Source organism: Dipteris shenzhenensis, chromosome 28 (genome assembly GCF_047967505.1).
Source record: "Dipteris shenzhenensis isolate YYH24624 ecotype China chromosome 28, Dip_SZ_1.0, whole genome shotgun sequence".
Lineage (NCBI taxonomy): Eukaryota > Viridiplantae > Streptophyta > Polypodiopsida > Gleicheniales > Dipteridaceae > Dipteris > Dipteris shenzhenensis.
In genome coordinates this window covers 3,609,986-3,627,647 of record NC_141623.1, presented here as the reverse complement: position 1 = coordinate 3,627,647, position 17,662 = coordinate 3,609,986, and the positions used below count along the sequence as shown (strand labels likewise).

The window sequence follows — 17,662 nt, the reverse complement described above, 5'->3', positions numbered from 1 at the left end:
TTTATGACTGTACAGAACTGTCACCGCACTATACGGACCTGCAGAACAGAGATTTAGGGCTGTACGGACTGCCTCGAAGTGCATGCGAGCATTTTGGAGCTGCCTCGATCTGCGTGCCGGCTGTTGAAGCCATTTGTAGCATGTTGAAGTGATCTCGAGTCTACTCTTTGAGCCCATTCTTCTTCTTTTGGCATCCCTTTGCCTCGGGCTGCGAGTTCCCCTCCATTGGATCTCTTTCTCTCCATTTCTAAGTGCTCTCCTCCTTGCGGAAGCATTTTCTTTTGCTGTAATTCTCATTTCCAGCCCTCATTTGCTAGCATTCAGGCCTTTCACTGCTGTCCTTTTGGGCTATATCATTGGTTGGTGCATTTGTCTTGTATTTCAGCACCATGTCTGGTGGCAAAGATGTTGGCTGAGAATGAGAGTGGGCTGCACATTGCTCACCTTAATATAGATAGGGGGGGTGAATACATGTCGAAGTAGTTTGCTGTTTTTTTGGCTTCCCATGGTATCAATCATCGATGCACTGTGCCTTATACTCCTCAACACAATCCCGTGGCTGACCGGAAGAATAGATCAGTAATGGAAATGGCCAAGTGCATGTTGAAAGGCAAACATTTGCCTAATAAGTTGTGGTTGAATGCGGTCATGTGTGTAAATTACATCTTGAATAGATGTCCTACAAAGGCATTGCAGACTATCACACCTTATAAGGCTTGGACGGGTCGTAAGCCTCTCATTTCCCACATGAGGACTTTTGGATGCTTAGCTTATGCTCATGTGCCTTCACAAAAACGCAAAGTTGGATGATAAAGCTGTCAAGTGCATTTTTCTTGTGTATGGTTCAGAGAGCAAGGGCTATAAGCCATATCAGCCTTGCACGAGCAAGTGTTTTGTCAATCAGGATGTTATGTTTGATGAGTCTTCCACTATGCCTTTGCTAGACTGTCAAAAACAGCCTGCAGCTTGATGCCTTTGTTCCATCCGATGCTCGGGATGATGCTCCATCTAAGGTAGTACTGTTGGGATATCTCAAGGTGTATGCCTCAGGCACACCTTATGTTTCTATGTGTGAGTGCTAGAGGCACAGTTAGGTGCCCACAAGCACAGTTAGGTGGTGGAAAAGCCACATAGGATGATTGAGTGAATCTAGGAGCAGATTGAGGAGATGATTGAGGAGCTTTGAGGTCATCAGTGATGTCAGTGACCTTGTATGAGGTGCCTACTTAAGGACCTCTTTCTTCTTCATTCTACAAGCAAGTATTCTGAATTTGTGTCAACTCTACTCTTTCCTTTCAGTATTCCAACATGGTATCAGAGCCCTTTGATCCCCCTTGAGCCCATTTCTGCCACATCATCATCTTCTTCTTCTCCATTTTCCTCTTTCTTCCCAAAATCTTTGAGAGCTTGGTTCTCCATCTACAAATGGCCATTGCCCAAACCCTCTGAGCTGGAAACTCCTCTAGTATGGGCGAACTTCCACCTGCAAGCAATTGAAGAAAAAACGTCTGTGGTGGCTGCCATTCTCCAAACAGCGAATTTCTTCTGTTGCTCAATACTCCCTGCCTGTTCCGCCATTGCCTGAGCCCTCTTAGGAGTAGATGGGCGACCTCAAGACGAAGATTTTGAGCCATTTTTCAAGTCATTTGGTTCAGTAACGAGGGAGAAATCGTCAAAACTCAGTTTCAGCCTGTAGCAACTCTCCCGGGCAAAAGTGCGCACCATTTCGTCCAACCTCTGTGCTGGACCTTCTCTGGTATATGAGCTTTCTTTTGCTTCAGAAAGCCCTCTTTTCTTTGCTTTGAAGAGTGAGCTACAAGCCCTCCAAGTTCAGCTTTTCATTTTTGACAGTTTTGGACAAGTTTTGAAGATGATGCTACATAAAATGCTACTCTAGCATTTCTGGTCTTTTGAAGTTTTCAATAACTTCACTACAAGTGTTGCTTCAGTTTTGTTTTGACTTGCTAGACCTGGTTTTGATTGGAAAGTGTTTATTTCACCCACTTCTATGAAGCATGTAAGAAGAAGCATCATTGTTTGAAATTTGGTCACAAGACTTTGCTACATTAAATGCTTATATTTTGAAGCATTTCAGTTGTTATTCTAAGCCCTGTAAGAGAGAAGACACTGCCCAATATCTGGGTTAGACCCTCTCATGGATTGCTTATGCAAAATATGTGAAAAGCCAAAACATAAAGCAATGTCTTGTTATGCTACAAAGGATGAAAATGCCAATCTGACTTCCTTGTTGAAGATTGCCAAAACAATGGTTGCCAAAAAGGAAGCAACTTCAAAGACAGAAAATGCAAATCTACTTACAGTGAATGAGCCTCCACAAGATGAGGCATCTTTTGAAGATTATGCATTTTGAAGATCATCTCTATGTATGCTCCAGATCTCTTTTTATGTCAAGGTACTCAGCCTGGATAGTCCTCCAAAATGAATGAAAATAAACTATTGTGTTGTGTGTGTTTTGTAAACACCTCTGGTCACCTTATGATGTAGGCCATGTGTATGTTTTGTTCCATGGTACCTCTTGCAGACATTGTGTGCATGTACATGCAAGGGAGATAACCATTGGAAGGTCTGTTTGTATCCCTTTCTGTTTACCTTACACCCAAGGGAACCCTTGCTAGCATGAGAACCTAGCCATAGATTTATCCTTGACCACCATGAGATGGCATGAGAAACTATGAGACTAGATGTATCCTTGACATAGCCTGAGGCATTTTCTTGAGGGGGGGTTTGTTGGGATATCTCAAGGTGTATGCCTCAGGCACACCTTATGTTTCTATGTGTGAGTGCTAGAGGCACAGTTAGGTGCCCACAAGCACAGTTAGGTGGTGGAAAAGCCACATAGGATGATTGAGTGAATCTAGGAGCAGATTGAGGAGATGATTGAGGAGCTTTGAGGTCATCAGTGATGTCAGTGACCTTGTATGAGGTGCCTACTTAAGGACCTCTTTCTTCTTCATTCTACAAGCAAGTATTCTGAATTTGTGTCAACTCTACTCTTTCCTTTCAGTATTCCAACAAGTACCTCCTCCATCCGTTGGTCATTTGCAGCCACATGTGCAACCAGAAATTCAGCCTGATATGCCTCTCATTGATCAAGATCATTTGCACAGGGCTCTTAACCAGGAAAGAGCACAAATTCAGGAGGCCAAAAAGGTACCCCGTTGGCTCCTTGATGCATTAAAAGACAGCAAGCAAGACACCCTCTGCCAGCCCATACGAGAGCAGCTGTCCGGAAAGAGCATGCTAGTTTTGTTGATAATGCTTTGGTTGCTACAACATGCAATGAAGAGCTCTCATGTCATCAATTTTAGAATGATTGTTGGATGAAGGCCATGCAAGCTGAATTGGATTCTATCCATCAGAGAAGTTGTGGTTTGCCTCCTTGCAAGAATGCCATTGGAACTAAGTGGGTTTACAAAATCAAACAGAAAGCTGATGGTTCAGTGGACAATTACAAAGCTCGTCTTGTTGCTAAGGGCTATGCTCGCCAACATGGCATTGACTTTGAGGAGACTTTTGCTCCCACTTCTAGGATCACTACTATTCGCATTGTTATTGCCTTTGCTGCCCACTTTCATTGGCAAATACATCAGCTTGATATTAAGACAGCTTTCCTTCATGGGCATTTGCAGGAAGAGGTCTATGTTTCCCATCCTCCTGGCTTTGAGGTTGAAGGTTCTGAAAGCAAGGTATGCCGCTTGAAAAAGACCCTTCATGGATTGAAGCAGGCACCTCGGGCTTGGTATTCGAGGATTCATATTCATTTGCTCACACTTGGCTTTCAAAACAGGCCTGCATAGGCTACCCTTTACATCCGCAAGCGTGGAGCAAATTTGCTGATTTTAGTCCTTTATGTGGATGACATGCTTGTGACTGGGACACATGCTCAGCAAATTGCAGATTTTAAACTTGATTTGCAGCAGACATTTGCTATGTCTGATCTTGGTCTTCTGCACTACTATCTGGGCATCCAATTTGCTAGCAGTGAGGGGGGCATTTTGATGTCACAATCCAAGTACATTGGACAGCTTTTGCAGCGTTTTCAGTTTGAGGATTGCAAGCCAGTAGCCACACCATTAGAGACTGGTTTTTTCTTCTCTTCTGAGGATGGCAGCGGTACATGTGATGTCACTCTCTATCAGCAGGCAATTGGTTGTTTAATTTACCTATGCCATACGAGACCTGATCTACAGTATGTTGTCTCGCAGTTGAGCAGATATATGCACAACCCATCTATGCACCATTGGCATGCCGTGCAGCGTGTTTTCAGATATCTCAAAGGCACTCAGCATTTAGGCCTTCTTTATGGGGCTGATACTTCACTTGTCATGCATGGATTCACTGATAGTGATTGGGCTTTTTTTTCTGACACTTGTGCGTCACATAGTGGCAACTGTTTTATGCTTGGTACTTCATGTTTCTTAATTTGAAAGCATCCTTCCTCGTGTACACCAATGCATTCCTAGACATCATTCGTTTCTTTTGAAGAAACAATTCTGCAAGGTTATTTCTAATTATTCCTAATTTGGCAACATCATCCTCATCATCAAAGACTGCAAAACTTGGACTTGGATCTGTTGCCTTGGCTAAGAAAGTAGCCTCCGTAGCCATAGCACATGACTGAAGTTCATCCAATCCTGCATCTGCAATGGCAGCCTTGATTGTGGCCATCTGTGTGGGTTCATCTGCTCCTTCCTTTCTTTCTTTTACTACCCAACTTTGCAGCATGTAGTAGAACCTTGGCCTCCTCTATCCATGAAGTATCTCCCACTTCATTTCTGACAAGAAACATGTTATGCAATTGTACCCCTGCATCTCCAGCCCCCTCATGGACTGACACGCTGAACTCCCCCTGCCTATAGGCTGACCAACAAGGCTAGGTGGCCAAGCAGCAGGTCAGTCCATCTCAGCCTATAAAAGGCCTCCTAAGGGGCAGGTCTGCAGCTCCAAGGGCAGCCACGCAGGCCCCCAACACTGCCCAGAAAAATTCGCCACAGCAGGGGCTGACCCGTGGCAACCAACAGGCCCAGATGGACCCACACGTACAATTGGTAGATCTACCCTCAGCCCTCCCCCTCACAGGAGGTGGGCATACCCACAACGAAGGCCCTCACCCATGCCCTAACCTAACCTCTCACAGGGTGGGCACACCCAAAAGCAAGGCCTTGACTCTACCTAACCTAACCATGTGACATAAGGAGATGTTGACCTCCAACAAATGGACAGACTGCCATCATTCCAGTATAGCCTTGAGGCTCCATCCATTCCGCTCAACTAGGAGGTGAACCAGGTCATCAGAGAGGAACTATTGCAGCTCCATCATTTCAATATAGCCTTGAGGCTCCATCCATTCCGCTCAGCTACTAGGAGGTGAACCAAGTCATCAAAGAGGATCTATTGCAGCTCCGCACGTACAGGACTTGGTTAGCACCTCCTGAGCTTTTGGATAAACTCAGTTTCTACAGAAATCATTACTTAAATATCTCAAGAGCAAGGGTTTACCGAACCGCCATGATATACTCAGATTCATCTCCCACATGCATTGAGGATCTCAATTGGGCAGTTCCGCGTATCTTGACACAGGCTACGAGTTGAGACAAGGCGAGCAAAGGGCATCCCACATGAGAGACAGATCTACAATTTATAAGAGATCACGAAAAAGGACCATTTTGCATGCAGACACCCTGTGTACTATGAGATCCATGCACGGCATCACTACCTTTTTGGCAATAGTTTTGGCCCACTCAGAGAGTTTTTCGCATAGCTGGATTAGAGACGGGTTGCAATGTTCCTACTCGAGGCCCAAAGACACAGAGATCAACTCATACAAGCTCAGAGGAGAACACAAGAGGGACTATCAAAGCTCAGTCAATGGACGATCACGGACTTTTCCTCCAATGACCCAAGCCAGAGGCAACACAGGACTAGACGTAGCAGAGACCAAAGTGCATGACCCAACGAACTCAACCTCGAGTGGACACTCACATGAGGACTGCAGATCTCTCAGCCCTACTCTTTGACATGCGAAGACAGACCACGGGAGTGACAGTGGCACTTGTCAAACAACACACTCCCTCTACAAAGGAGAAGGAAGGGAACCGAACAATCTAGATAGCAACGATCCATCACTGATGTTCTTCCTCAACGGACACCAGCCCTCACCAAATCTAGAGCCACTGTCAAACGAGATCATCCTGTCTATACTCAGCAGACCGGTGTAGTTAGTCTCACAGACAGCACACACAAGTCTAGTCACCTGGATGGATAGCCGACCAATGGCATCCCATCATTGCCCTAGTAGGTTCTCTATCTCACAACAATATCGAGATGTATTTATTCTTTGTCTTGTTTCAAACGCTAACCTTAAGGCATGGGCGCCCATTTTTTGTGGCCCCTTTCATTGTATCTAGGTTTGTTTGGGTCTCATAGACCCTTCAATCTTTTGTAGGTGCCCATTTTTTGTGGCCCCTTTCATTGTGTCTTCGTTTATTTGAGTTTCATAGACGTTAATAAACTCTCTCTCTCTCTCTCTCTCTCTCTCTCTCTCTCTCTCTCTCTCTCTCTTGATTCTAGCAGAGCTAGCACAGCCACTAGTAGACGGGACATGCTCCACGGAAAAGCTGTAATAAGCAATGACATAGGGATTAAGCAAGGCTTCCCCCTCTCACCAACACTTTTGGTCTCTTTATTGATGCTCTGTAGGATTGGATGAGAATACACAGCAAGGGAGGTGTTCAGATTGCAAGGTATGCTTTGCTAATGCTTATCTATGTGGACGATGTGGTATTCTTTGCGAAAAACAAGGAGAAACTGCAAAAACATTTGGATGCACTAAGGGACCATTGCAAACGCTCAGGCATGCAAGTCAATATAGATAAGATGAAGATAATAGTGATTTTACAAACAACTACAAATGGAATGCATGTGTTGAAAGGAGGATTTTGGGAGGTTTCAAAGCTCTATATAGCTTTCAAAATAAATGCAAGAAGGCTCATCTGTGGAATTGGGAAATGAGAAAGTTTCTATACACCATGCTAGTGAAGACGGTGATCCTCTGCAGCCTAGGCACCCGGGCTCTCTAGGCAGTATTGGGAACGGATAGAAACTTTGCACAAATGTCTCCTGATAGGGAAATAAGGGTAAAGGCACAGACACCATACCCCATCAAACAGGTATGATACCTCTCTAGAAGGGGAAGCATTATGTCAATTCATGGCTTACCTCAACAAAGTTGAGAAGATGGATGCTAGTAGGATACCACAAAAAGCAATGGAAGCTACGCAAATCATGGGATGGCGTAATGAAACCAGCCTCAACAACATAAAGGGTGGTAGGATCCACTTAATTACAGCATACACAGTAAATAGACAAGTAAATAAGCACCACAGAACAAATCACAGGGGAGCTAGAGCGCTCCTACTCAAATACAAGACACCGATTGGCCCCAAACGTTGGCGCCCCTTGCGGTATTTATTTAACATTCATTTGAAGCCAAGCGGCTGATTACAAAGGTCTCTGGGAAGCTGCAACACAGGCAACCCAACACCCGCAGACTCCCCGTCCAGCCCACCCTGTAATTCCCTACTCAACTTCAAACGGTGAACAGCATCACTAGACAATCCTGTATCCTCAGCCAACCAAAGCATGCAACAGAGGCCTCAATAGCATCCATTGTCTAAACCAATCCTGCAATCGGACAACCAAGTGCCCAACCAGTCTAAACCAATCGTGCAATCGGACAACCAAGTGCCCAACCAGCCAAACACGGCTGAACAACTGCAAGACAAAGCCCTCAACAGCTAAACTCTGGTGCAATCAAACAACCAAAACACTTCCTAGCGGGTTACCTCAATCTATAGCCTCCCTGGCCACTGCCCATTAGCATAAATCAACCCTTCTTCGCGAGGAAAGAAACCCAAACGCAATAACTAGCCAGCAACCAATCAGGGAACGGAAAAAAACAGGTAAAGACGACCCTCCTTCTACTCGGAATCCACAGAAGAAAGGTCACCCTGGCCGGAAAACCCTAGATCCTGCGGAGATAAGCTGATTCCGCCCTGGCACAGCCCAGAAGTAGACTAGAATAGAAGACCCACGCCTGGAAAGATACCAAAACCAGCCACAACACCCAGAAAGCTCCAAAAAATCAGGTCGAAATCTCTTGCAAAGCTTGAAAGCCTGAAAAAGCAAGTCGCAGTTCACCCGGAGCAGCCTGGTCAAGTCCGAAACTCTTGGAACAGCCCTAGAACCAATCGCAAGTACCTAGAACAGCCTGGAAGAGCCCAAAAGCAAATCGCAAACTGGAACAAACACCCTGGCAAAAATCGCCACCTACAACAGGCTCCTGGATCAATTGCAATTCGCTCTGGCAAGCCCTGGATCACCTAGAACTGGCCCCTAGGTAAAAACGAATTTCCCTGGCAGGCCCTGGATCACCTAAGATTGGCCCCTGGGTAAAAACGATTTTCCTTGGCAGGCCCTGAATCACCTGAAACTAGCCCCTGGGTAAAAACGAATTTTCCTGGCAGGCTCTGGAACACCTGAAACTGGCCCTTGGGTAAGAACGATTTGACTCTAGCAACACCTTGCAGAATCTAGTAGCTCCAAACTGATGATTTGGCTCCTCTGGAACTGATTTGGCCAACTACATCTAAAAGAAGGGCTTCCCCCCTCCTTTTAAAGCCCCAGGCTCCAAAAAGCAGTGTTTTTTTAATTGCACCACTCTTTTGGCTCCTAAAAGCAGTTTTTTAATTGCACACTCTTTTAGTCCCCCTGTTGCACACTTTGGCCCTAGGAATTAATTGCCTAGTAACTGGGCACACATTCACTATTTCCAAGGGCCCACTATTCCCCAAGTCCCGCCCCATGGCCGGACCCTCGCGTCCTAGAGGGTCAAGGTAGTCACGCGCAAATTACGGGAGTCACAAATCAAAAGTCCCATAATTTCACACCCTCCTGACAGACCCCCCTCTTGAAAGAAGGCGAACGTCCTTGATTGCCTACAAAGGAAAACCAAGTGGAAACACTACAATGTTTGTTAGGCAAAAGACAAGCAAACATTCCACATACATGCATATATGCACTCACAAACAATATGCTCCCCACGATATCCGATCCACCTCACGTATGGCCATCCCTAAGGACCCACTGCCAGTGGTACATCATGAGCATATGTAAACATTTAATGCATGCGCATAGATACTCAAACCGTACTTCCCAGGGATAGTTCATGCATGCTTTACCCACCTATGGCCATCTCTTCAGACCCACACTAGTGGTACATCATGAACATCCGAACTACCTGAGATATCAAATCCAAATCTGAGTGGACAGCCAACCATACCGCCAACAGATCACCAATAATACATATACGATTTGTAGAGCTGCAGATAACAAATATGTATAGCACTGCAAACCAAGCGACTAGTACACCCAATGTGACTAGTACACCACGTACATCGCGGCCAACGATGCATGACATAGACCACTTCCAGGAATTGCGCATCCGGAATCAAGGTCTAGGGGAATCCATTCTCTTTTTATCGATACCACATGACAAAAAAGAGCATTCCCATCTTGTTGAATCCTCATGACAAGAATAGCATGCATATTTTACCGAAACCTCATGGCAAAAATAGCATTCTTATTTTTGTCGAAACCTCATGACAAAAATAGCAATCTCATTTTGTCGAAACCTCATGACAAAAAAGCATCCAAAAGTAGCAGGGAAAACACCATCCTACAAACCATATACATCATCCAGAATCGGATGCCAAAAAGAGTGGCAGACTCTACCATACAAATTCTTTTTACAAGTACCTGTATACCACGCTATACAAAACCAGCCGTAAACAACCTGTCGTGGAATTAGGAACTCTTGCCTTTCGAAACATTCCGTGGCTCATCCGTGTCACTAGCCAGCTCCTTCCTCTTACGGTTGGAACAATCTCTAGACCGATGTCCCTCTTCTTTGCAAATAAAACATTTGCCAGCTTCATATAAAGCGCGTCGTTCCTCTGAAGACAAACGATTACGTTCATCCTTTTGACGATTAGCCTTCTTCTCTATTTTGGAAAATCGGAACCCAATTTTCTTATGTGTCATCTTTCTTAGATTCCTGCTTCTATCCACCTTTGAACCCAAAAGTCCTCCCCTGCATCAAAGCATATGCCATGCTAGCATTCTCGATAAGCTGAGACATATTGGAGACTTGAGTCTTCGTGCAGTAGTCTCTCAACTCCTTAGGCAGCCCGCAACAATATTTCTCAACCTGCTCAATGAAAGGAACAAGCTGGTAGGAGCTAACGGGCAACAAAGCTGCCCAAAACTTGCTGTTATACTCCTCTAAATTACGGCAAGTATTGAAATTCAGCTCATGCCAAGCAGTCATGATATCCACTTCAAAAGTCGTGGTAAGCCACTCGGCTGAAAACGCTTGTTTGAAACCTACCCACGTGTTTGGTGCGGTGTTTTGCATGAGCATAGTGGTCCACCACTCAAGTATGTTCCCGTTTAGAAAACTTGCAGCCCGACGTATTTTGGATGAGACTGTGAAATTCCCTCCTGTGTAGGCTGCATCGAACTGCTGCAAAAAGGTCAAGGCCTTAAGTTTGTCCTGCACCCCACTGAATGTCTCAAATTTTACGGCTGCACCTGCCTCTTTAAAGTCTTTCAACTTCCCTTGAGGTGCCAAATTATCATAAACAGGTGCCTGGGCAAAAGGGACAGCAGCACTCACTTTATCCCCCACACTACCAACATTAGGAAAAGCTATACTATTCAGACCAGCACCCGAATTTTGCATATTTCCCAAAGCAAGATTACATGTTGCTGCATTAGGCATACCTGCTTGCATCCCTGTGGCTACTCCAACATTTGCATACATCATGTTATGTCCCATGGGCTGTAAACTAGGCTGAAACCCAACTGTTTGACTAGCAGGCATTCCCAAAAATTGGGCTTGTGGGCTGACCATAACCTGAAATACTGAGCCACCACCAAAATAACCTGGCTGAACCGGGTTTGCCAAAACTCCTTGCTGTCCGGAAACCATGGACTGAAAATTATTACCTTGAGTCGGTCCCGGAATCGTATTAGACTGCTGCTGACCATAGGGGATTTGAGAGGGCTGATCCTGAAAAGTGACATGTGGTCACTTGTTAGCTTCAACATCCCTATCCCCATCATCAGACTTCCTTTTCTTTGGCTGCACATCGAGTTCATCATCTTCTCAAAGCAAGGATCCTGTGTGAACTGCGTAAAAGCACTTATTAAACTCTGCATCTGTGCCTTGAATAGTTCCACATCCTCCTCATCCGTCCGATCATCCTGATGCTCTGCAACATGACGGGTCTTCTCTCCTGCACCCTGATCACCTCCAAGAGACTCACACATCTGCTCTTCCTCCTCAATAAGGCTCAGCATCCACTGCCTGAACCACTCCTGCAATCGCACAACAAAGTGCCCAACTAGCCAAACACGGCTGAACAACTGCAAGACAAAGCCCTCAACAGCTAAACTCTGGTGCAATCAAACAACCAAAACACTTCCCAGCAGGTTACCTCAATCTATAGCCTCCCTGGCCACTGCCCATTAGCATAAATCAACCCTTCTTCGCAAGGAAAAAAACCCAAACGTAATAACTAGCCAGCAACGCAGGCTGGAGGGGAGGGGAGCAGAGGTGGGCTGGAGGAGCAGCTTCGGGAGCAAGGGCAGCCGATTTACAGATGCAGGTTTCGTCCCACCAGCTAAGGATCAAGACAAAACAGCGCAAGAAGGAAGGAAGAAACGAGGGGTGGGGGCAGACAAAACGGCGGGGGAGGAGAGGAGAGTATGGAGCAGAGGTGGAGGGGGTAGAGATGAAAAGAAAGCAGGGCGGAGGGCAGCAGATGGAGAAGGAGCGGGGGTGAAGGAAAAACGTGCGGGGGTGGAGGAGGAGGCACGGACGAGGGGTGGACAGCAGCCGGGGGAGAATCGGGGAGGAGGAGAGTGCAAGGGGTGGAGAAGGAGGCGCAGGGGGGCAGGAAGGGACACAGGAGGGGAAGGAGGCGCGGGGGAGGGGGGGCGAGGAGGAGGTGGTGGGGGGGCGATGGGAGCAATTGCGGGGGGGCGGACAAGGAGCGCGCGGGAGGCGGAGGCGGGCTGGAGGGGAGGGGAGGGGAGCGGAGGCGGGCTGGAGGAGCAACTTCGGGAGCACGGGCAGCCGATTTACATATGCGGGTTTCGTCCTACCAGCTAAGGATCAAGACAGGGAGAGCCATAGGCATGCCTAGAGAGCAGAGAATATACAAGCTATGCAACACTAGCAGAGGTAGAGATAGATCCAACTTCATGACCAGGTTTGCATTTGCCTCTATTTGATGGAGATGTGGCGACACAGAGAGCCTTTATCACAACACATCAGGTAGTAGGACGTGACAGTGCCACTGAAGGCTGACTATGCACATAAACATGTCACAGACTTTTATGCTTTCGAGTCAGCCCCAAAACTTACACGAGGAGATAGCCGCATAATGACAACATAAGTCAACGGGAACAGACAGCATGGAGCGATGGAGCCAACAACACAGAGACCACACGATACAAAGGTTGACCAAAGCACGCATGATGGAGGGCCAATCCATCCCATCTCTACTCAAACGGGACAATCCGAGCCAAGGCGTCACTCTTGTTATGGCCAACCGGATACAAAGATCACAGAGACTACGCCCCCCACTACAGCAAATGACCCGACAAACACAGATATGAGACATCCTCACAACCTACAAGAGAGCCGCCATGGCACCTGGCTATGTACTTTGAGTGCTAGTTTTGAGTACTAGCTTGACTACTAGTTTTTGAGTTGTTGAGTTTTCGCAACATAGCACTTAGCAAGGGCCTTAGCAAGCCCTTTGCTTCAGCCCACAATAGCTTGTGTGAGTTACCCTTGGATTATACTTTTGTCTCATAGGCCCACGAGGCCTCCCGAAGACATTAATACATCTCTCTCTCTCTCTCTCTCTCTCTCTCTCTCTCTAGTGCGACCGACTGCCATGTATGCAGAACCCTTTTGGGGATGCAATCTTCCGAGGACAGACTGGAGGAGCTTCAAGTGGCTACATGTGATGATGGGGTCCAAGATGATCCGATGTAAGCCCTCAATCCCACATGAGATAGTACAGGCAGAGTTCACCATGACACCTCTCCAGGTTGATGCCATCTTTCAAACAGTGACTTTCATCCACAGAGTCTGGGACTTACCCCATTGGAGACTTCTGAGATTGACCCTAGAGTCATCCAGACAACTAGCAGAGAGCAGGGCAGACAAATGGTATGCGCGCATATCTACAGGCTTGCCAGGCACGGTATCCAGATGGACAAGCTTTCCCCCTTTCAGTACAGCATGGATGCGCCTCCTGAGTCGATCCCACGAAGATGAGATCAACCGTATCATACGGTTATACCTCCTCCAGCTTCATACATCCCAGACTTGGGGGGAGGACCAGGAGCTCCCCATGAAGACCCAGTTCTACCGCAACCACTTCTTGAGAGTATCAGGGGAGGGATTCGTCATCAGACCCCAGTATCTCGAGGACAGACGAGTCTCCCATGCAATGAGGATTGCCATTGGGGTCAACTGCGGGTTTCGTCCCATCAACTAAGGATCGAGGCTCGGAGAGCAACAGGCATACCCAGAGAGCAACAGGTATGCACGCTATGTATGTTGGGGTGGTTGAGACAGAGGAGCATTTTCTTTGTGTTTGCCCAGCCTACTACAAGATACGAGGCGCTACCACTATCTCTACCTGAAGGGGAGTGGCTTCGGCCCTTTATCACAACTGATTCATTTCCATGACTAGGTCCGTATCGGGGGCTTTATCCGATGGAGATGCGTCGGCACAGGGAGACTACTGCGACATATCAACGAACAACAAGGGATGGCCAGACCACCACAGCACAGAGGATGACTGGGCACAGCGACGCGTCATAAACTTCTATACATTTGAGTCAGCCCCAGGACATAGTGGAGTGGAGGAGGAGGAGCTAGCCGACATAAGAGCAGTTTGGATCAGCAGCCGACACGGTACCACCAAGAGAGGGACATAGTGACCACATGCGCGACAAAGAGTCATCATAGTACACTCTATTGAGGTTTGACCTTTCACAGCCTTCCTCAGGGGGGACCGACAAAGACAAGGAGTCACTCTGGACATAGCTCAGAGAGTTCAGAGAGCGAGGAGACCGCATCTCCCACCGCAAAGCGAGACGGCTCGACAGACACACATACGAGACATCTTCGCAGCCCACCAGAGAGCCATCACTGTACCAAGCTTCAGTTTCTGATTCTGATTCTGAGTCCCCACGCTGAGACTGAGACTGGATAGATTAATCTGGTCCACTATGCAGTTGCAATTGACTATTTCTATTCATGGTTATGATTTTGTTAACATAGATAAGTACTCAGCAAGGGCCCTAGTGTATCCTTTGCTTCAGCCCACTGAGGCTTGTATGAGTTCGCTTTTTTGTGTACTTTGTGATCTCGTCCACTATGCAGTTGCCGTTGACTATTTCTATCATGATTATGATTTTGTTAACATAGATTAGTACTCAGCAAGGGTCCTAGTGTACCCTTTGCTTCAGCCACTGAGGCTTGTATGAGTTCGCTTTTTTGTGTACTTTGTCCCATAGGCCCACGAGGTCTCTCGTGGGCGTTAATACAACTCTCTCTCTCTCTCACATTGAATGAGCTAACCTTCATTTACCCTCTAAATGAAGGAATGCCTCTAGCTATGCAATGAAAGACATGTCCTTCAAAAGCTAGATAAAGGGTGCTACAAGATGATATTTCAGATTCCTGAAAAAGCACAGATTGAATCACAAGATGTGATGCAAAAGGATAATGATGACTTGAAGAAGAAATAGGAAGAACAAGACTCCAATACGAGGGCTATTGAGCTGGAGGTGGTAATGATCATGAAGGTTCCCACTCTAATGCTTTGGACTCCTTGAGGAGATCGGATGCAAAAATACATGCCCACACGAACAAAAAGGAATCTTGGCCTAAGGCACTTGACAAGCACCTCCAAAGGTCATTCAGCAGACTTGTGATGAAAAGAACCAAATACGGAATAAGGCTCTGACACAGCCCTCTCCACAATAGAAAGCTGCATGCATGAAAGATTTGGGGTTCAGCATGCAGAGATTGATGATGTTAGGAGGCTGGGAAAGGATGATACAAAAGAGAAACCCTTGATTCTCAAGTTTAAAGATGCAGGTATAAAAGAGATGGTCCTCACAAAGAGGGTCACCTTGAAAGGGAGTACCATCTATACCAATGAGAATTTCGCACAGATGCTGAAGGTCATGGGGGTAAGAACGAACAGAAAATGGGCAATATTTAGAATTGTCCAAGATCAGAGGCCCAGATAAAGTGCGCAGCTCATGGAACCACCGATACCAAATCATGCATATCATATACGTCGTTTCACACATACAATCAGTGCATCATCTCATATGACAAATCATCAGGAATGACTCACAAAGATGAAACCATTAGAAGGTCAAAAGAAGGGCTTGGAAGTATTCATACAATATAAGGAGTACATGAGCGCAAAATTCCCAAAGCATAAAAACAAAAAATAGATGCATGAAAGGAGACAACTGATGTTAGAAAGTTACAAATGACGACTACCAAGATCCACACCAGGGTTTTTGCCAAAATGTCAATAACATGGTACAAGTGTAACCTGATAAAGCTCAAAATTGAGGCGCTCCAACATTCTCTTGTGGGGATCATCTCTCAGTGATGGCTCGCTCTTAAATTCTTCTGGTGCATCTCTGAAAAATTCTTCTTCTGGTACAAGCTCAATGTCAGGATACTTCGACTTGAAGTCTTTGCAGGCAATAATTGCTTTAAGATAGTGATTTTTCTGATACAACAGATTGTTAAGCTGCAGCGTGGTGTGGTCTACTGGCAATTTAGCTGCTTCCGTCTCTTGTTTAGTACGGTCTTCATCTTGCAAGATTACACGATTGATCTGCAGGTGACGATATATTTATCAGCTAGCACATCTTTGCCGCTAAAAAGTTCATCTCTCGCAGACACACAAACTTTAGTAGGACGTTGATATCTATGATCAGGCAGGACGTCCTCACCCATTTTGAGATGGCTCTAGCTACGAATCTTACCTGCCGAAGGTTAAGAAACGCGACGGAAGCCTGCGTCACAAGCTCCCGGAGCTCTGCACGATTCTTTCCCTCTTTCTTGATGAAAAGCATTTTGGCAAGAATTTCTTCGGTGCTGGTCCTGGTGTCGGCAAGGAAATCGTAAGCAGATTTCCCCATTGTGACTGCGATGATGATGAGAGTGGAGTAGCCAAGATACGCGCTTTCAATTTCAATTTCAGTATAACGCGCAGAGTGCAGTAGCCAGGAGATAAGCGCGAAAATGCAAAGGAATGCCTTTGATGTCTGTTGGATTTGTAGTGTTAAAAGTCGAGCTGACTTTTTAGGTGATGTTATTAGGTGATTAGGTGATGGTTAGTTGGTAGATTAATGTAAGTGGAGGGTGTTAGTGGTAAGTATGTTTAGAGTAGTGAGTGTAGTTAGTGTACTGAGTGTGCGTTTGTTAGCACTTCCCCGCTAGGGTCAAGTTATAGCAACAGCCTATCATGTGAAACTAATTAGACTTTATATGCACTTCAAAGAGGCATCCCATATCTCCATGAACTCAACATTTGCACTCCATAAATTATAAACTTGTCAGATCCATGTTACTCATTGGACAAGTATTTGAAGAGAAGGGCATCTCCCTTAATTATTACTCAGAAGTTTCTTTATATCCTTTCATACATGAGGGAGAAATCATAGTTCTAGCTTCTAGATGGACCACTGTAATACCAATACTGATTTTGAATTGCATTCTTCCTTCATGGAGCTTTATCCAAATAATAAGTGCATTCTTTGAATTTCCATGTAGCAAAGGAGGCAATTAGAGCAGCCATAGTTCATAGAATGAAAAGAGATATTAGAAAGATGATTATTGAAGGCACAATAAGCAATGAAGCATGGATGGACAGTAACTCAATGTCACAATTGTACCCCACAGTTAAACTACGTGGAGGGCTACTTAAAATTGATGGACAACAAGACATTCTTTTTTTTTTGGGTGATAGACAATAACACGCTCACTTTCTCTCCTGTGGAATAACTTTTGTATAAATACATAGTATATATTTTGAACTTTGCAATTGAGATATATCACAACAATAACAACAACATAAACTACAAAAAATACATGAGCAACTCCTCATCAAAGATGAACACAATATGAGTAGTTATACAATATCATGACATGTTCATCTTCCCATGCAGATTTCGAAAGGAGTTCAACAATAAAAAAATTGTGACAACTCAATTGGAATATTGTTTGAGGCAAACAAGAATAAATAATGAAACTAGGAGAATGAGTATAGCTACTACCTTTAAAGATTCCTTCCCCTCTATTGAAATGTCCACACACACAATTATACAAAGATTAGAGATATAAGAAAGAACAAACAAGCATTGCATGTAGAAGCAATGCATAATTTTCAACATGCTAGGAATACTCCAATTCGTGAAAAAACATTCGAAGTGCAAGATAGAGAACAACATCAAAAAATCA

The 17,662-nt window shown here is 45.5% G+C and overlaps 1 protein-coding gene across 3 annotated transcripts in view; it reads right to left on the bottom strand.

The window, feature by feature from the left end:
- The window catches only part of THO5 (THO complex, subunit 5), a 149,145-nt gene extending 132,683 nt beyond the window's left edge, over positions 1–16,462 (bottom strand). For all 3 annotated transcript variants that reach the window (XM_087399312.1, XM_087399311.1, XM_087399313.1), the window contains exons 1-2: positions 16,186–16,462; positions 15,744–16,034 (exon numbers count right to left, since the gene is read on the bottom strand). In XM_087399312.1, the coding sequence (XP_087255438.1) occupies positions 15,744–16,034; positions 16,186–16,341 (447 nt within the window). In that variant the 5' untranslated portion in view covers positions 16,342–16,462. The remainder of the gene's footprint in view (positions 1–15,743; positions 16,035–16,185) is intronic.
- Between the last annotated feature and the right edge of the window lie 1,200 nt (positions 16,463–17,662).